Here is a 21,775-nt window from a genome sequence, read left to right as displayed (position 1 = left end):
CACCCAGTAACTGTACAGCTGACTACTAGGCAAAGTTTATGGCTTCACAGCTTCTACACAAACACACATTTTTTCTTGTCCTCCATGGAACATTATTCATATGGTGAACAGGTCCATGACTGTAAGATTCTCATACCATGGATCATTCATCCTCCTTCCCTTCTCCTATCTCTGGTCATGCTTGGCCTGTAGCTCCTAGAAAATGTAGAAAACGTATTTGATCTACTTGTAATCCATTTCATGTTGATAATTTATGTTACTATTGTCTGTCTTCTTCATATTCATTCTTTGCTTTCTCCTTGTCCACCATTACTATTCCTAACTGTTGAGAATAAAGAAGATAGGGATTGAGATTAATCTCCCTTGTGTATAAACCACACATAGGGTAATCTATTTATAATAGAGAGAGGTACAAGTAAAAAGAGTAACTGAAAATAAAAAGATTAAATAGAAGATATTGTTTGATATTGTGGTTATCAATATCTAACAATATCTTAATAATATCAAACTATATCTAACACTCCCCCTCAAGCTGGAGCATACAAATCGTATGTGCCAAGCTTGTTACAAATATAATCAATTCTAGGCCCCCGTAAAGACTTCGTAAAAATATCTGCTAACTGATCACTTGAGTTAACAAACTCAGTCTTGATGTCTCCAGACATAACCTTTTCCCGAACGAAATGACAATCAATCTAAATGTGTTTAGTCCTCTCATGAAAGACAGGATTGAGCTAATATGAAGGGCAGCCTGATTGTCACACACAAGTGTCATTTGAGTAATATCTCCAAATTGTAACTCTTGAAGCAATTGCTTGAGCCAAACAAGTTCACAGGCAGCTGAGGCTATAGCTCTATATTCTGCTTCTGCACTAGATCTTGCTACAACACTCTGTTTCTTACTTTCCCACGAGATCAAGTTACCACCAATGGAGACACAATACCCAGATGTAGATCTTCTATCAGAAGGAGATCCTGCCCAATCAGCATCTGAATAGCAAACAACTCTTGTATGGTTATTAGAACCATATAACAATCCTTTTCCAGGAGATTTTTTAATATACTTCAAGATGCGAATGACTGCATTCCAATGATCTTCACATGGAGAATTAAGAAATTGGCTTACCACACTGACTGCAAAGGAAATGTCAGGACGAGTAACGGTAAGATAATTCAATTTCCCAACCAATCGTCTATACTGCTCAGGATCAGATATAGGCTCCCCCTGATTTGGTAGAAGTTTAGTATTGGGATCCATGGGTGTATCAACAGACTTTGAACTCATCAATCCAGTTTCCTCCAGAATATCCATGGCATACTTTCTTTGAGATATAACAATACCATCATTGGACTGTGCCACCTCAATACCCAAGAAATATCTGAGTTTGCCAAGATCTTTGGTCTGAAAATGGTGACAGATATGTTGTTTCAACTGAGAGATGCCATGGTTGTTACTCCCTGTAAGAATGATGTCATCAACATATACTATCAAGTAAACACATCCAGCACTCGAGTGTTGATAAAAAACAGAATGATCTGTTTCACACCGAGTCATACCAAATTGTTGAACAACATTGCTAAACTTTCCAAACCAGGCCCTAGGAGATTGTTTTAGGCCATATAGTGATTTGCAGAGACGACATACCATCCCAGAAAACTCCCCCTGAGCAACAAACCCAGGAGGTTGCTCCATATAGATTTCCTCTTGCAAATCACCATTGAGGAAAGCATTCTTAACATCCAGTTGATAAAGAGGCCATTGTTTAAGAGCAGCCATGGCGATAAATAAACGAACAGAAGCCATCTTTGCCACGGGGGAAAAAGTATCTCCATAATCCAACCCAAAAATTTGAGTATAACCTTTGGCTACAAGACGAGCTTTGAGGCGATCAATAGTACCATCAGGTCCAACTTTGATAGCAAACACCCACCTGCAACCAACAACAGATTTCTCATACGACAACGGGACCAGTTCCCAAGTTCCACTATTATGAAGAGCACTTAATTCATCTGCCATGGCCTGACGCCAACCAGGATGGGCTAAAGCGTCACGGACAGTTTTTGGAATGGTCACAGAAGAAAGAGAGGAAAGACATGTATAAAAAGGTAATGACAAGCGATGATAACTCAAAGCAATATAATGGGGAGAGGGATTACGGGTAGAACGCATACCTTTTCGGAGGGCAATGGAAAGGTCAGACTCAGGTGTCAGAGCCGGAGGAGACAGAGTAGTTGGCACTGGAGTGGAGTCACATGGTGGTGGTTGTGATCGATTACGGCGACTATAAACCTGAAGAGGTGGTGGAGGAGCAGGTGACTGTGGAGCAGGAACCGAGGGTGAAGAAGACACAGTAAGAGGGTCACAAACAATAGGAACATTAAAGGTATTAGAAGAGTTGTCAGGATTGGATGGAGTCAGAGGTGAAGATTGACTCTTAAAATAAAGGGAGAACTCATTAAAGGTGACATCTGCAGACACAAAATAACGGTTAAGAAAAGGAGAAAAACATTTGTATCCTCTTTGTGATCTTGTAAACCCTAAGAAAACACACTTATGTGATCTAGGAGAAAGCTTGTCAAGACCAGGACTAAAATTATGAACAAAACATGTAGACCCCGAAAACTCTTAAAGGTAAGGAATGAAGAGGTTCATGAGGGAATAAAATGGAGTGAGGTATGTTATTCTTTAAAACCGAAGTAGGCATACGATTAATGAGATAACAGGCAGTAAGAATGGCATCACCCCAGAAATGTTCAGGAACCTCGCCATGAATTAAAAGAGTGCGAGTGGTTTCCATAAGATGTCTATTTTTACGTTCAGCTACACCATTTTGTTGAGGGGTATAAGCACAAGAAGTTTGATGCAGAATGCCGTGAGAAGCCATAAATTGTTTGAAAGAATGAGAAAGATATTCACGGCCATTATCACTACGCAAAACTCTAATAGAAACACCGAACTGAGTTTTAATTTCATTAAAAAAAGATTGAAAGATATGAAATAATTCCGAACGATGTTTCATTAGAAATAACCAAGTGCATCTGGAGTAATCATCAATGAAAGTAACAAAGTATTGAAAACCTAAAGTAGACTTAACGCGGCTAGGACCCCAAATGTCAGAGTGAACCAAGGCAAAAGGGGACGAAGCATCACGTGTGACACTACGAGGAAAAGAAGTACGAGTATACTTGCCTAATTGACACGACTCACAATCCAAACGAGACAACTTGGACAAGGCAGGGACAAGCTGTTGTAACTTGGCAAGGCTTGGATGACCAAACTGAGCATGAATAAGAGAAGGAGACTCCATAACTGCACCAATGTGTGTAGAGGGACGGAGATGATAAAGACCATGAGACTCATATCCTGTGCCAATCACCTGTTTCGAACTCCGATCCTGTAAACAGACAGAATTGTTGGTAAAAGAAACAACACAATCAAGAGAACGAGTTAGGCGACTGATGGACAACAGGTTAAAAAGAGACCCAGGGACATAAAGAACATTATCAATGGTTAAAGAAGGAAAAAGTTTAACAGTGCCAACACCATGAGATGAGACTCTAAAACCATCAGCCAGTGTAACAGAAGGTAAAGGATTAGTAGAGGATAAAGAAGAGAACAAAGATTTGTTACCAGTAATATGATCAGTGGCTCCTGAATCAAAAACCCAAGGACCAGGAGAAGAAGATTGAGTCAGACCAACAAAAGATGTACCTGTGTGAGCAACAGATGCAGTGGAACTAGAAAATTGTTGATCCTTATACCATTTGAGAAATTTGTTGTACATAACAAGTATATCGGATGAAACAGAAGAGAGTTCAGAACTGAAAGAGGTAGCGGAAGACGCCATAGAGGAACTGGAAGACACGCGGCTTCGAATGCGGTTTCGAATGGCGCGTGAGGGATGATCAAAACTGTATGGTCGCCGGTTGGAACTAACACTCCGGCGACAACAACGGTGGTGGCGACTTCGGCGACGGCTCCGGCAGCGGCTCTGTCGACTACTCCGGCGACTACTCCGCGACGGCACTGGCGGCTCCGGTGGCAGCAGCGGCGGTGGCGGCAGAGGCGGAGGCAGCAGAGACAGAGGCAGCAATAGCGGAAAAAAAAAAAAAAAAAAAAAAACTTAAGCTCTAGATACCATGTTGAGAATAAAGAAGATAGGGATTGAGATTAATCTCCCTTGTGTATAAACCACACATAGGGTAATCTATTTATAATAGAGAGAGGTACAAGTAAAAAGAGTAACTGAAAATAAAAAGATTAAATAGAAGATATTGTTTGATATTGTGGTTATCAATATCTAACAATATCTTAATAATATCAAACTATATCTAACACTAACAATCCTTACAAGGCTCTTGGTCACCTGAATAGCACCAAGCCATGAATGATGAAAGCCATACACATGAACACATTGGTACTTGGGAGCTTTCCCCCTTCCTCTTGGTAAGAAGACTACGGGTTGTAAATGGACCTAACCTCACATTGATCACTAGAATGTTGTGATTCATGTTCTCATATATGTAAAAGGGAACCCAAGATAAACATTGTTGTATGCGAGCATGGGAAAATACTCAAGTCTTAGGGTATTGTGATGCAAATTGGGTTGGTTGTCTCATTGATAAAAGATCAACCATAGGATAGTGTTTATTCCTTGAACGGAATCTTATATATTAGAAAGGTAAGAAACAAAGTGTTGTGTGATCTAGTGCAAAAGTTGAATATAGATTTATGGCACTAACTACACATGACAGTGTGGAATAAAGAATTCCTTCATTTATAAGGATCCTTACCACAAAGAGGTATAGAGAAGTAATGATTAATCTACACAAAGGTCAGATTGGTAATGCAAAGCATATATGTTAACTTATTCTAACATGTTAACCGACTCAAATAAGTTAAACAATTTTGAAACGAAAAAACACCTTACTTCCTCTTTGTTTTTCACCTATTTCCATCTAACTTATTTTCCTCTATTCTGCCAAACAAAGCATGAAGAAACTTATAGTCAAGGCTATCATTTGCAAGCATGTTTAGGGAACTCCCCCCAAACACAACACAACAAACAATGTAAATAGCAACTATATACATGCTTGAATCCTAGACCCCTTCTCTCTTCCCTCCCACCCCTGGAAAAGTAAAGAGGAAAAGCATGTGCTTTACACGAAACATAAAATTTTTCCCAATCAAATACTAAAGGTCATAAAGAATTTACCAGTAAATCAATCACAAACTTATATACATATGACTTAATATATATATATATATATATATATATATATATATTAGAATATTTTGGGTTAAACTTACCAGTATAAGCCGATTTTTGTGATATACATTGAAACCGTGGATATTGACTTGAGGAGCTTCCTTAAGAAATCCAATTGTTGTGATTGTCAAAGCTGTTCCCTACAAAGAAAATCCAAATAACAATACTTAAACAATGTGTAAGGAAATACAACTAGCAGAATATTAAGTCAAACTAGGCTTGTGGGGTGTGCTTTCCACATACATCCTAGTGAAGACGCTTGACTAAGGATTTGTCAAACAAAGCATGATTGAGAGGCATTACATAATTCATTTTGCTTAAGAGGCCATTGACATGTACCAACATGGGAGAAAACTAAACAAACGTGTTTGTGACAAGAGAAAAAGTTGCATTATAGCCATTACAAAATTATTAATAAAACCCCTTAACCACAAAAACCATAGATTCTCTTTGACTTGAAAAACTACTTGCATCCAAAGAATTTGTAATCTTGTCAAAGGGAAATAAGGGACCAAGTATCTTAGAGTGGAGCACTAATCTCAAACATCAAGGCTTCAATCCTAATAGGATGAGAATTCTTGTTTATATAGATTATGACTGCATATTAATGAAAAGAGTAGGGAGAATTATAGGTAGTATTATGCCACACTTGAAATGACTTTGCATTGGTGAGTTTGAGTGGTTTGTGCTAGAAGATGATGGGATTGCCTTAGTTGTGGACTAGCGTCTTGAGATTGATGAGTTGCAAAAAAAGAGGATGTTGTTGTTAATAAAAGAGAGGATGCTCTGAACCGCCATGAACACTCCTAACCACCACTCCACAATGCCCAAAAAACCCTCTTGACTCACCAATTCGGTTGCAGACTCACAGTGAGTCCATCGACTTTGCTCCAAAATGGAGTTTGCTTCCGAGTCAACTCACCAAGGGTGAGTGGAAATGTAAACTCGGACGAGTTAACTCGCGAGTTTGATAACCATGTTTGCAAGCATATCCAACTAAAATAGGTGTGAGCATCAACAAATGAAGTGTAGTAAGAGAAACTACAATTAGATGGTAATGGCACATGGACCCACAAGTCACTTTAGATTAACCAAAAGGTTTGCAAATAAGTAGTACAAGAAAGTAAGACAATGAACTTTGCATAGACGAGGAAAAATGCTAAGTGACATTTCAGTAAACAAGGAATACTACATCTTTTGAATATAGTCCTATGAACACAAATATTTAGTGACCATAACAGTGACAAACTTAACACTAAATGTTAGAATAGTGGTCATGCCCACAACCACTACATGGGCCACAATAACCACAACCACTACCTTGATCAACAAAACCTTTGAAGGTGCAATTTCCACATTTAGAATCAAAGGAAGCGTTGATATCTCAAAATCTTATGTTAGCTTGCAAAGAAATTGGCAAAGTAGCTAGCAGGATTGTCGCTTCAATTGGATTGATTGAGGCAATAGATTGCTTCTCCAACTTTTTAAATCACGCTTCATGTAAAAGGAGAATCTCCACTCATCAATTGTGAGTGGAAGAAATTTGCTATTGATTAATCCTTCAATGATAACATCAAATTGTTCTTTGGTAAAAACAACAATCATTGTTAGTGGTTAACACATCAACCTGTGCTTGAATATGGAGAAGACATTCAGAATCAGCAGTTATCACAAGTTGTATCATTGGCGAGCTTTCACATTAGTATGTGAATGGAATCTCATCCCAAAGTTGCCACCATAAATTGCCTCCTATAGCACAAGTGGGCATTTCTTGTGACATGGAGATTGGAGCACGAAGAGAAGTTAATCTTGTTTCCACACAAGATACTAAACAGTCACACAATTGGGATCACAATCCTCAATTGGCACAGTTCTTACGAATTTAAGGATTAACAAGGAGAAGATGAAAATTGAGTCCCTTAATAATAGATTCAACCTTTATAGGATTTTGAAATCAAGCTTTTCATGATTGAGTGAAAAATTAGTTGCCAACAATAGTGTTGGAGGAGCAGAGGTGGAGGAAGAGAAAAAATCTTGTAAAGATTTAGATATGGATTTTTTGAGGTCTGTATACCATAATAGAATTTACATAGTAGGGAAAGAAATTGATTTTACTACTAAAGCTTCAACTATTTATAATTATATAGAGATGAGCAAACTATGCTAGTAGACTAACTATAGCAGAGAAACTAACTAGAGTAAGGATAACAAATTCCAACTAACTTAGTTTAGGTAAGCTAATAAACTATAACAAACTAAGAGTTTTAACCAATCCTAAACAAAAAAGGAGATATAGTCAAGCAATGTGTACACTCAAATACCTCTCAATTGATATATATAATTAAAAATATTCTGAAAAGTTAGGCAATAACCTTTGCAGATCCACCAATAAATGGTGCATATTTAACAAATTGAGGATATTTAAGATCATCAGCAATGTTGTGCGGCTTCACAACTTGCCCTCGCAAAATAATTTGAAAACATTCTGGGATCTTCAAGTACAATATGGACAAATATACCTGGGTAACATGAGAATATTAGACTCAAGAAAATTCAACCTTAAATTTCCACTACACCATAATTTGCTAAATCAAGCATACATGTAAGGAGTAACGAAACCGATTAGCAATGTGATCCTCATTTATACTCTTCCAAGCTTTAAGTGTATCAATACGCTTGATATCCCCAGCAATACGAATATCCTGCATATAAGAAGTACGCCCATTAGCAACAAAACAAGATTACAAAAACTGAATAAAGCAAGAAAAAATAAAACCAATAAAATAACAAATACAACCTTAGGATCTGTATCAAAGTCTAGCTCCAAATTCCCATCATCGTTGCACCACAAATTGTAGATAATAACTTTAGTACCATGAGATCCAATGTCATCAAACTACAAGAGAGATGAAAATAATATCATCAAGATAGCAACTAATATCATGAAAAAAAATTAGTACGTTATTGTCGTGAATATCATGCAATGTGTTGAACAATCGGAAATAGGGACATTTAATCTTCGTTATCTTTCAAGTAGTTCAGTTAATGATTAGCATACTTCAATGTAGTGTTAGTGGGGGGAGTTGAACCCACTAACCTTATATTTAGCACTTTCGTGATCATTCTTGTTTTAAAGAAATCCATGTGTTGAGTAGTAACGAGCACGTTCAAAAAATTTCCTTTCACTTTGACTAATCTTTTGGACATCACAAGATAGTTTATTTTAGGATATCATATAGTTTATCTTTAGGATATTATGAGATGTTTGTTTCCTATTTTTTGTTTTTTCTTCATCGATTTTACATTTCAAAAAGTCATATTAATGATTGTACATCAAATACAACTAAGATACAAATTTTGTTTCTTTCAACTTAGTACTAAAGCACCCAATCTCAGGAGCTGGATTTTCATTGCTTAATATATTGTGATTGTTCATTGCGACACAATTTATCATGCATACTTTGTGGTTACATTCATCACACACTGTCGATATGGTGTTGTTCATCACCCATTGTCCACATGTACTCTTCATGGAAGTAGAGAAAATAATCACTTTGAGCCCTAATAACTTTCTAAATTTGGTGGGTTCTTATCAACTTAATGGTTGTAACTATCTACATCGCATGTAAATACTACTCCAAAAGGGTGTATAAAGTTGAGCCACATTCAAAGGGATCATTCTCGTACAAACAATATAAGTTACAAAGCAAATCACTATGAAATTAGACAATTATCAGGGCGAAAGGGAAAATGTAGAAACTAACTTGTTTCAGCAGATCTGCCTCTGATGAATATGGTGACCAACGCAACAGCAAGGATAAATTAGACATAAAATGCTCATTGCCATTTAATACTTTCAATGATCCAGTGGATGTATTAAATTCATAATTCACCTGAAAAAGATAGGTTAGTGGAGTAAGTTGCAACTAATAGAAGCTTTTTACCATAGAAAATTTATCAGGAGATGGATAGAATAAACAGTGCATCAAATCATCATGGTGACAATGTACAATATAATTCCCACAACTCGATATGATGAGGTAGAAGATTTGCATGAACCACAATCCAAATGTTGATCATGCAAATCTGAGTTTACGCAGATCACACCAAAGCACGTCAGGTAAAAAGAGTGACTAAACCATTGTCTCCTCTCTTTTTCTATGTTGGGTGTTGATGTTGGCTGAGCAGGTCTGGACCCTTGTTGTAGCAGGTCCCCAGTTTTTGATGCTGTATTGCTGTTTTGATGTTCTACTATTTGTGTTGTTGTCAGTAATACTGGCTGCTCTTTGTTTGTTGTATGCTACTGTGTTATGTTGAAGAATGGGTCAAGCTAAAATGAAAAATGTTGACACTACTTGACAGTAATGTGAAAGTATTTCCCCACACATCTTGAATATTTTGCTTCAATGTGTGTTGGGTGGAGTTGCGAGAATGACACACATCTTGCTGGAACAAAGGCAATGTGAATGATTGTGTAAATGTTCTAGATGATGTTATGGAAATAGTTGTTAAGCCATTCAAGGATAAAGAAGAAGAGGAAAGATGGCAACTCTTAGGAAGAAGTAACAAAAGGAAAGGTGGGAACACCTAACACTGTCAAACACAATGAATGCAGTCTGTAAAGATAGAGATGTTGTGATTCAAGAAATTTGTAATTGCACAAATGATAACGCATTACCATTTCAGTCTGTAAGAAATCCATTTTTTGTCACACTGTGTTGAAGGTTGTAAGAGAATATAGTAGGGGTTTCAGGACTCCTAGCTATCAAGAGACGTGGATTTCTTTTATAGAAGAAATGGGTGATAACATCCATAAAGGTCTAGAGAAATATAAAAAAGATAGGGAGAAATGGGGATGCACCCGGTGTTTTCTAAAAACTGACATCACACAATGGCAATGCAAACCAGGCATTTATGGCAGCAAATCATTACCACTTCAGACATCACACATGGCGTCGTGGAACAGCATAGCAGAAATCACATTGTTGATCAGCACCTCATCTTGAGGAAGAAAAAGCTGGGTCAATGCAACCTGATCCAACCCAAGGATAGTGGAACCCTAATTTTGTTAATTTTATGTTTGTTCATTACACATGGATCACTTTCCCTGACGCAGTCCCCCTGACACAGACAGCCAGGACCCTAGTCTTCTTTTACATCTTTTGTTTGCAGCACCACCATCCCCCTTTTTCTCCATTTCTACTCGATAAATATGTTTTGTGGAAGTCTTGAAATTGAACATAATGGGGTTTGCTTTGTCTAAGAGTAAAATATGCTTTCAATATAGCGAGTATTGGAACATTTCCTTTTAGTACAATAAGAAAAAAAAAAAGAACAAATTTAATACAAGTTTAATTTTGTTAGTTTTTTTCAACTCCATTAAGGATTCTGTTAAATGTGCACATGAAACTGCTTTACCAACATACATATGATTTTGTTACATAAAGATTAACGTATATGACTATTATATATTTATTTTGCAAATTCGAATCAAATTAAGTATTGTTTAGTGGAAGCTAATGTTTACATTCAAGTAAGGATTGAAGAAAAATGAAGGTCATCGTAATAATTCATGGAAGCTATTAATGGTGACTTGAAATGTTCATGGAAGATAACAGCACAAGACAAAAGAGGAATATACTTGTGGTTTGATGTAAATACATAATTTTGCTTTGTTTCCTGGTGCTTCTCCGGTGACTCAACCATCATGCAACATGATTCCACTCAATCAAGTCCTCAAGTCAGACTACTAAAGGAATTAAACTTATTGTATTAAGATCTTTTGTTTATTGTACTAAAAAGGAAATGTCTCAATACTTATTGTACTGAAAGCATATTTTACCCTTGATTTAATTGTTATTTATATTTCTAGACTAGTTATTAATATTAATTTTATGGTTGCCTTCCATTATTGCATTGCAATTGTATGTAGAAGTAGCATTTAAACCAAAACCTTCAACTAGTTAAAAATGAAAAATACCAATTACCATGGGCACTACAATTCTGTCAAGCTGTGTTTGTGTCAAATATGTATATGACAGAAGTCCAATGCTTTGAGTCAAAATCCTGTTCAAGACAGAAACAGTAAGAAAAATAATAATTTGTTACCCCTCTAACCTCATACATTGTTGGCTTGCTGAAAAGCCTCCTTATCTTCCAGCCAAGAAATTAAGTGCAGCAATTAGTCAAAAAGGCCAAGGGGAATCAGGTAAAGATCAATAATAATAATGAACGTAAATAGAATTGATTAACATTAGAGAGCAGATTATTTCAATTTTGGAAAAACCTTATATTTCACATTTCTCTGAGGTTATAAAAAGAAAAGGAAAATAAAGGCAAATTCATTCATTTTTTTTTCTGTAAACAAAAATCAACTAAAAAATATATGAACAAATACATCTGAGTGAGTATGGCCTTCAAAATATAAATAATAATAATACTTATACTTTCTTCAAGATAATAAGGTGACTGCAAATACAGCAGGCGACTCATTGCCTTCACCAACTTTAGTGTAATGTTACGTTCACTAGTAGATGCATACCTATTGTTTAGATGGCAACTGAAGACTATGACATCTGCACCAAGCCTCATAGTACTGGTCTTGAAGCCATTTCCATCTAAAAGACCCAATTGAAAAATAAATATGAAAGGGAATATGAAAATAATAGCAGAAAAATAAGTCAAAATCCATACATCGTCCAATAGCAAACTGTGACTTCTTATCTGAAAATCCAAAACTCATGCAACGCCGCATTGCCTCTGGATCCATTCCACCACCATCATCTAATTGCCAAGTGTTATTAGGATCATATAAAAACAATTAGAATCACAGTATACAGTGCAAATATGAAAGACTCAGGCTACAAGTTTAAAGCCACAATAAAGACGAAAAAACATACGTTCCTATATAAAGAATTCCAAAAGCAATATACCTTGAATCAACAACGCTGGACTCCCATCCCTTGGATTTGAAGTTTTATCTACAATGACAAAGGTAGCCCCATTTTGGATCTATCCTAAGAATAAATGTTAACAATGCAAAACAAAATAGGAACAAAAATCAAATAAAAATATGTATTGAAGGCTTAAAAGATGGAAAAGGCATAAAACAATAATAGCAACAGACATTTATGTTCACGAATAATACATGCAATGAACTATCCCTAGGCATAGACAATAGCTTAGTATGCTGCAGATGACAAAAGAAAATGACATGTAATATGACATTTAAAATATCATGCAGTTCAATAGTTCAAACATTAGGAATAATAACCTCATCAACTGCATTATCAAGAAGCTCCGCTATGGCTGCAAACAGAAAAAAAGAAAAAGATCAGATCCTGGAAAAATATCAACGAAGGTGGTCTATTAAAATGGTTATAATAAGACACAAGTGATGGTAAGAACATACCACCAAATGCCCACTTATGGGAAGTTGCATTTGAGTGGAGGAACATGGGGTGCACGTGTAGATAACTTTTAGCATCTGCAACCCAAAGAGCATAACAAAGGGGTAAGAACTGCAGTCCCCATGTAAGTCAGGCAGGAAGAAATTTGGCAACAATTAAATATATATATTTATATGGACTTGTAGACAGAACATTGTGTAGGGGTCACATTCATAGAACCAAATTTGAAACATATATCAATCTGACCAAAATAATATATTGGATTACTTTGAACTGTGACTTTAGAACCAATCCCATCATCATAGTTTCCAGCTTTCCAAAACTGCCTGCACAGGGGTGCTGCACCAATGGGTGACACGTAAGAAATGCCTGTGTCATCAACTGGTGATGGTCCCTGCTCCAATACACTGGAGTTACTATGACCTGTACTTGGACCATTAGAACTTAGGTTTTCTTCAGAATCTTGTCCAGTTATATGACTTTGATATCTCTTATCCTTAACAAAATCTCCCTCCAACTTAACAGCTTTCAAACCAACTGTTTCACTTTCATCATCACTAGATAAATCCACAATTTCTGCAGGGCCCATATTTATCCCTATAATCACAGTAAATTATAAGAAAACAGGTTAAGATGACAAAACAACAATGTAACGTAAAGTAACTAAAGTGTGCAGGCTCAGATTCAATAAATAACACTTAAATATTAAAGTTGAAAAGTTTCTCCCAAAAACCCCTTGAAAAAATTAAACTCATTGTACCAATCATGACCATCTCAAATCCCCACACATAGCATGACAATAAGTTTATAAAACCCATAGGTCATTTTCATTCGAGGTTTAGCTTCAGTTGTAACAATAGTTACATTTGAACTTCAAGGAGAGAAAGTGTAGTCAAAGAAATCAAACTATGAAAACAGAAAATTACTTCCCAAAGAAAAAACAAATAGGCAACAATAGTAACAAACTGAAACACATTATCAGATAACGAAAAATGAAAAACGAAACAAAGCAGGGAACAAAATCACAAACAAGGGCGATTCCATAAATTATAGAAGAAGAAAAGAAAATATAGTGAGTAGGGGTTAGGGTTTTCGTTTTGATAAAAGAACTCAAACAAATGCTTACCAGAAATAGAAAAAAGGAGAATGCGGAAGGATTACAGAGATTGGAGATTGAGATTGTTATCACAGAAAGGAATAGTGTGAGAGGAGAAGAGAGGGAAAAAGAAGTTAACTAGTGTTCGACGGGTGTCGACGCCGCAAGATTAAAGTAACCAACCTCTCTCTCCGATTTCGATCTCCTTTTCGTGATTTTGTTTTTCTATTACGTCTCTCCCGCGTTCATAGATGCATAATACTACTTATCATCTTTCCAATAGACATTCATTAACAAAAACACCTAACCTCTTGTGACCGTGTTCAATTTTTAATTTACACTGGTGGGAAATAATACCAAACTTTTATGTTATTTTATAAAATATAATTATTCTAATTATTATTAAAATAAAAATGTTATTCAATTTATAAAAATATATTCTTAATAGATATAAAATTTTAAGAGTAACATGATGAAAAAAATAATTTATATTAATAAAAAAAATTGGTAGTAAAATATGTACACTAAAAATATTATGATCAAACAGTTATTAAAAATAATTCTCTTTATAAGTTATAAGTACAATACAAAAAAAAAATTATATACCAGCAAACATGTATCTATTTCTTAATAATATTATTATCATAATTATAAAAATAAATACAAATGCTTTTAATAGTTGTATTTCTATAATTATTTTAGTTTAAAAATATTAAATTAAAAAATAGGTCAAATATAAAAAAATATTACATTTGAAAAGTAATTATTTAAAAGATAAATTTGGTAAAGTAATTATTAAATTTATAAAAATAGTTATTTAAAGGATGAAAGTAAAAACAAAAATTATGTAGACCAAATAATCTCTTTTATATAATAGTATATGGTGAATTTTAAGAAAATATATATGTGTAAATTATGTGAATCTTAGAAAAATATATATGTAAATTATGGGAATTTTAAAATATATATACATATAACTTTTTTTAAGTTGTGTTGTGTGTGGATAAACTTTTGATTTTATTTTTCCAGTGGAGGTTAAATATTTGATATTTTTACATGTCTGCACTTTCCTTATTTTGGGATTCAATGCATTTCAAATGTATTTTTTTTGAATTCAATGCATTTTAAATGTAAATTCCAATGAATCTCTTGTCGGAATCTTGATGTCCTGTGAAATTTTAAAACAATCCCTTAAGTGCATGGATTTTTAATTATCTCTCACCATAATAAAAAAGTAAAAATTAATTTTTTTTATTAAATTTACAAAAGAAAATGTAAAAATATAAAATAAATCATTTTTATTATAAGCAGTATTTTATTTTTAGATAATTATTAAATTAAAAAAAATCAACATCAGAAAAGTAAATTAATAAAATAAAACTATTTATTTCATAATTTAATTATAAAGAGATTTTATTTATTTTGTATAAAAAAATTTAATTAAAAAATATTAACTTTAAAAAAACTAGTCAAATTAAAAACAACAATTAAATTTTTAAGAAATAGTTATATCATGAATAAAATTGATAAAATAATTATTTTAATTTAAAAAAATATTTAAAAATTAAAACTGGAAAGAAATCGTGGACACTAAAAAAAATATTATATTTTTATATGGTATATATATGGTGTATAGATTATAAATTATTATTATTTATTATTTATAAACCAACTAATCTCCAATTACAAATTATTTTTTCACGGAATAAAGTTATATCTATGGTTTATTACATTACTGCTTGAATTCTTATAAAAATATTGAAATTAAAAAAAAAAATTCTAAAAAGGATGCAAGGCACAAATAAAATTAATTGGAATAAAGTTGTAGACAATTAATGATAATGGTTAGTGGTTACACATAAAATATTAAACAATTAATATTTTAGCTCTAATATTTTAAAGAAAAATTATTTTGAAAGTAAAGTACCAAGACATTATTTACCTTATGCATGCATATATATCACATTTTATCAAAATGTTAATTAACATATATAGACAAATACACTATTGATTAGAGAAACAAACAAGGTCTACCTAAATCATTTTGTTGAGAATAGTCTTTACATCATCAAAAATATATTGGGAGGGCCTCACCTACTATGATAAATTAGGTTAAAAATCTTTATTCTCCCAGTCAAAGGATAAATTATCAAGCTAGTCTACCAAATTAGTTATCTAAATATTTGATAAATTTTTAATATGTAACCACTAACCATTTAAGTTATATATATATATATATATATATATATATATATATATATATATATATATATATATATATATATATATATAATCAACTTAGTTATCTAAATATTTTATAAAAGTTTTAATTAATTGATCAATACCTCTAATTGAACATATTAATTTATGTTTTAATTTTTGAGTAATGTACAAGTTGGCTAATTGGAACACTAACTTGGAACACCGTTACTAGTAACATAAGTGCATTATCATTTACAATATCCTAAATAATAAGGTGTAGGCACAAAAGTATATATTTGTCCGAGTTCTTGATAATGTTGGTAATATTTTTTATCACAATTACTTAATTACTTATCTTATTGGTTTGGAGAAGTGCAAAAGTCATTTGCATAAACGTATTTTGTGAATAAAAGGGGATAAATTTCTCATACATTTAGATCTTTGTAAGAAGTTTGATGTGACCTGCAAATATTTGGATCGATGAAAAGTGGATTGTCTTGGTGAAAGGTTCTATGAATTTGCTTTGTCTACACTTGAGGATATGAGAAGGGTTTTGGTGGTTGGAGTTTGGAACTTATTTTTCGAAATCCTTTGTGTTTTTGTTTGGACTAAAGATTTTGGTCCAAGTCCAACTTCTATGAAGCTCACGAAAACCCAATATTAGGTGTGCATACATGGCTTTCCTTTGGAATATTGGCAGTCAAAGGCGATTTTTTTAACTACACTGGTATTGGCAACCCTTATCTTTAAATGAGCATACCAAGAATAAGTCTCGAGGTTTCTTTGCACATGTCTTAGTTGATGTTGATTTGTTATCTTATTCGCCTAATCAAATTTTGGTGGAAAGGTTAGGATTTACGTTTATTGTTGACGTAGAGTATGAGACATTGTCTCCTTTTTGTTTTAAATGTAAAATAATTAGTCATGATTTATCTAATTGTAAATGGTTATAACAAGATTCCAATGTAATTACTGGTGGAGAGAAAAAAGTTGGCAAAAAAATACAACTTTATCTCCTAAGGTGGTTGGTGCCTAGGATGGGAATAAGGGTCTCAATGTTTGATTTTAAAGTCTTGGCGGTTGTTGTTCGTTGTGGAGCCTATTTTGGAGCCTATTGTGGAACTTGTTTTGGAGCCTGTGGTGGAATTTACGGTGGAGCCTATGGTTGGGTCTGTGGTGGACTTGTGGGCGAGCCTATGTTGGATATTAGGGGTGGAAAAACAGGTTGGGCCCAATCCCCTCAGCCTGTGTTAAAAGGGACGAGTCAGGTTGAAGGTTTCAACCCATCAGTCTGTTTTGTGATATTTCAATAAAAAACTTACTAATGACCTCTCTTATAATGTGATTTTTTCATAGTTATTCTTGTATATTGCAGGACAAGAAACTAGAGAGGACGGTTGGACATTTTAGAGAATGGAATGATCTTACTATTTGGGAGACTTGAACCAACTATTATGAGTCACTCTTTGATGATCAAATCTTCAATACACGACCAGGAAAAAAATCAATTGTATCATTATCATCTTGGACATCCCTCATTTTGTGTTAGAAAACTTTTGTTTCCTTATTTGTTTAAGGATTTGAATTTGAATATGCATAATCTTCAATGTGAGGTGTGTGAATTGACAAAAAACAAACCTGTTATATTTCCTCCGACTTGCAATAAAATAAGTTCTAATGTTTTTATCAGGCCCATATTAATGTGTGAGGTCCCTTTAATGTTTTAAATATTTTAGGACTTAAATGGTCTATTACTTTTATTAATGATTGTATAAGGGTAATATGGCTTTTTCTCCTTAAAAACAAATCTGAGGTTAGTTATGTTATGAAATTTGTAGCACTGATTAAAAATCAATTTGGGGTGGTTCTTAAGAAATTTAGGTCTAATAATGTTAAAGATTATTCATGAATCTTCTTGTGTTTATACACATCAACAAAATGGTGGTTGAACAAAAAAATAGACATATTTTAGAATAAACGAAAGCACTCCTCTTTCAAAACAATGTTCCAAAACGATTTTGGAGGGAAGTCATTCTCGATGTCACTTATTTAATGAATAGGTTACCCTATATTGTTTTACAATTAAAAACTCCTATGGAGGTATTTTATTCTTTTCACTCGAATATAAATCATTCTCATAGCCTTCCTTCTACAATATTTGGTTGTGTTTCTTTTGTCCATATTCATGAACAATAAAAGGGAAAACTTTATCCAAGGGCACCTAAATGTACTTTATTAGGGTACTATTTCACACAAATAGAGTATAAGTGTTTTCATTCTTCTAAGAAACATTTTGTCTCAAGGGATGTCACTTTCAATGAGCAAGTTAGCTATTTTGACTGTCTTCATCTTTAAGGAGGGATTTTAGGGAAAATGATGAGCCTATGAATGAGTTTATATTTCCAAATTTGTTTTTCAAAAGAAAAATAATACAACTGAAAATTGAACATGTTGAGAAGGAGTGATAAATCAAAATCTTCCTGAAGTTGAATCATGTCAAAAGTTCACACATACAAAAAAAGGCTATTCCAAGATTTGCTCGTATTTATGAGTTGAATCCATTACCATTACAAGAGGTAAATATATTTGAACATGTAAATCCCAATTCCACTAACAATGATGAATCACTTTGTGATGATATGTTATGGAGAATTTAGATATTCCAATTGCCCTTAGAAAAGGAACTAGAGTCATGACTAAACCTTCTTATCCTTTAGCAAATTATCCATCCTTTGAAAAATTCTCTCCTACACATAAAACCTTATCACAAGCCTAAAAACTACAACTATACCTTCTTTTGTATATAAGGCATTCATTGACAAAAAATGGAAACAAACCATGGATTTGGAAATGGAGGCATTGGAGAAGAATAATACTTGGAAGCTAGTTACTCTACCACTTGGAAAAAAACATGTTGGGTGCAAATGAGTTTATACATTAAAATACAAGGCTGATGGAACCATTGCGAGGTACAAGGCTAGACTAGTGGCAAAAGGATTCACTCAAACATATGGAATAGATTACTTGGAGACTTTTACACTAGTTGCAAAAATAAACACGGTTAGAGTTATATTATCCTTAGCAGCAAACCATGACTAGAATTTGTTGTAGATTGATGTGAAAAATGTTTTTTTTTCTACACAGAGATCTTGAAGAAGAAATATACATGGAGGTACCACCTGGATATACGAGACAAAATTGAGGAAAACATAATATGCAAACTTAAAAAGGCATTGTATGACTGAAACAGTCACCTAGAGCATGGTTTGAAAGGTTCATTGAAGTCATGATAAATCTCAAATATAGATAGAGTCAAGGAGATCACACCTTGTTTAGTAAGAATTCTTATTCAAGGGGTAACAATTTTGTTAGTCTATGTAGATGATATTTTTGTGACTTGTAATGGAACGTGAACAACAAAGACTGAGTCAATGTCTGGCTAGAAAATTTGAAATTTAGACCTTGGGAAAATTAAAACATTTCCTTGGAATTGAAGTTGTTTAATTCAAGAAAAAAGTTTTTTTTATATCTCAACAAAAGTATAGTATTGATTTGTTGTAAGAAACAAGTAAATGGCATGCAAACCAACAAGCACACCTACATGCACACATGTTGATCCAAATGTAAAGTTGAGAAATGAAAAGTATGGTGTGATTTTTTATAATGAAATGTATCAAAGGCTGGAAAACTTATTTATTCATCTCACACTATAATTGATATTATTTTTGTTATGAGTTTAGTAAGTCAATTTATGTATAACCCAAGGAAGCCCATTTCCAAACTACTATTAGCATTGCTCTTAGGAAAAGGAATTTTGTTCATAAGAAACAAGAATGTCAGTCTTGAAGCATATATTGATGTTGATTATGCGGGTTCAATTATTGATAGAAGATCAACTATTGGCTATTGCACTTCCCTTGGTGGAAACTTGGTAACTTGGAAGAGTAAAAAGCAAAGTGTGGTAGCCAAATCCAGTTTTATAGTAATGGCTCAAGGGATATGTGTGCTATTGTGACAAAAAATTATACTGGAAGAGTTGAAGATAAAAAGGGATGGATCCCTAAAGCTATATTGTGATAACAAATCAACAATTAGCATAGCCCATCATCTAGTACAACATGATAGAACCAAACATAATGAAGTGGACAAACATTTTATTAAAGAAAAGCTTGACAATGACATGATTTGTGCACCCTACACTTCTTCTCAAGGACAACTTGCATATATACTCACCAAAGGGTTGAACAACAATAATTTTTGAATAATTATATTCAAACTAGGAATGGAAAACATTTATTCACCAACTTGAGGGGAAGTGTTCACATATTTTAGAAAATTTCTGACATTATTCTTATTTATTATAATTATGCATTTATTAGACTTTAATTATGTATATTTTATTTTTATTTTAAAAAATTGTCTAGAAGGATATATATATATATATATATATATATATATATATATATATATATATATATTCAATGTTCTTGAGAATTTGGATATATGAAATATAATATTTGGAGTCAAGAGCTATCACAAACCATTAATCTGGACCAAATCGACTCGACCTTCAACTCTTACTGAATAGTTATTAAAAATTAATTAAAGTCTTGTAGTAGGATGAAACCACCTTAACCCTAACCTAACTCACCTTTAATAGGTTAGGATTTTTTCAACCCACTCATTTAGTGAGTGGATAAAAGTAGTGAAACTTATTTATAAGTGAATTGAGAATGCATGTTTCATGTTTCAAATTGATATCTCTTATCCACGTGATTAAGTGGTCTCCCATTATTTATGTATGGCCATAAGATTTTGTTTCTCTTTGTCTTCCCCTAAGTTCTCCCCACATGTATTTTAGAGAAAAGAACTCCATTAATTTGCTTAGTACTATTGATTTATGTACGTGGGATTTTATTTTTAAGAATCCTTTTGAAAGTAAACTAACCGAGTTTCCATATATTTTCATTCACTAAAAATGCAGAATGTCTACACGGGACCCAAAATGATGTTCAACATTAAGTATTCAATTATTTGGAAACATGAACTAAGATCAGTGTTGAAAGCAGAGGACAATACCTTAGCTTTTCTTTGCCTTGAAAAGGTCCTTCTTCCTTCTAGCGTTTTGGCTTCCTTTCTTCCTTCTCCCCTTTTGTTTTCTTTCTTTGCCTTCTCCTCTTCTCTTTTTAAGTGGCCTCTCTTGCTATTAGGTTAGAATCTTCTACCCCTTTAAAATGGGCTGGACCTTTTTTTTTTTTATAGACCAATTTTATTATATTAACATAAAAACTAGAGAAAAATAAAACTTATCCGAATCAAGAAATTCCTTTTTCACTTTGTCTTATATTTAAAATATAACAATATATAAATATACTATCATCTTTAATGTTATTTAAAAAGATATATTTAAGATAAAGAAAACTACTTTTTATATTTCATAATTATTTTTATAAAAAACTAAATACTAAATATTTATTTTTTCATATAAAAGGATTTTTTTCACATTTCTTTTATTAATTTTCATTATTTTAATTCTCTTGCTTTTTTTCAAATTAATGTTATTTTATTTAATCAAAGTTGTCGCAACTAAAATCGCGATGGACGACGAACTAAATTAAATTTGTAAAAACAGAGATTGGAGTCGCCACCATACTTTATTCTGAAAAACTACGAAAAAAACAAAAAGATAAGACAAGATATGCAAAAAAAAATATTTTGGATCCAAGAGTCGGTTACGCGTGGGGAAGATATTAACACCCCACATCGTCCGTCATAAGACGATACCTTTAATTAAATGT

General features: G+C 33.3%; 1 protein-coding gene across 4 annotated transcripts in view; it reads right to left on the bottom strand.

Annotated features, from left to right (window-relative positions):
• Positions 1-21,159, bottom strand: part of LOC114163993 (protein MICRORCHIDIA 6) — a 28,173-nt gene extending 7,014 nt beyond the window's left edge. The window contains exons 1-13 of one of the 4 annotated variants that reach the window (XM_028048442.1): positions 21,057-21,159; positions 12,947-13,276; positions 12,682-12,756; positions 12,544-12,578; positions 12,203-12,281; positions 11,964-12,053; positions 11,812-11,887; positions 11,258-11,336; positions 9,035-9,163; positions 8,068-8,166; positions 7,871-7,972; positions 7,643-7,789; positions 5,312-5,410 (exon numbers count right to left, since the gene is read on the bottom strand). In XM_028048442.1, coding sequence (XP_027904243.1) covers positions 5,312-5,410; positions 7,643-7,789; positions 7,871-7,972; positions 8,068-8,166; positions 9,035-9,163; positions 11,258-11,336; positions 11,812-11,887; positions 11,964-12,053; positions 12,203-12,281; positions 12,544-12,578; positions 12,682-12,756; positions 12,947-13,268 — 1,332 coding nt within the window. In that variant the 5' untranslated portion in view covers positions 13,269-13,276; positions 21,057-21,159. Of the gene's footprint in view, positions 1-5,311; positions 5,411-7,642; positions 7,790-7,870; positions 7,973-8,067; positions 8,167-9,034; positions 9,164-11,257; positions 11,337-11,811; positions 11,888-11,963; positions 12,054-12,202; positions 12,282-12,543; positions 12,579-12,681; positions 12,757-12,946; positions 13,277-13,805; positions 14,057-21,056 lie in introns of those variants that run through there. The other 3 variants (XM_028048441.1, XM_028048439.1, XM_028048440.1) reach the window with 3 other exon arrangements.
• Between the last annotated feature and the right edge of the window lie 616 nt (positions 21,160-21,775).

Source organism: Vigna unguiculata, chromosome 9 (genome assembly GCF_004118075.2).
Source record: "Vigna unguiculata cultivar IT97K-499-35 chromosome 9, ASM411807v1, whole genome shotgun sequence".
Taxonomy (NCBI): domain Eukaryota; kingdom Viridiplantae; phylum Streptophyta; class Magnoliopsida; order Fabales; family Fabaceae; genus Vigna; species Vigna unguiculata.
This window is presented reverse-complemented; position numbering and strand designations above follow the sequence as displayed.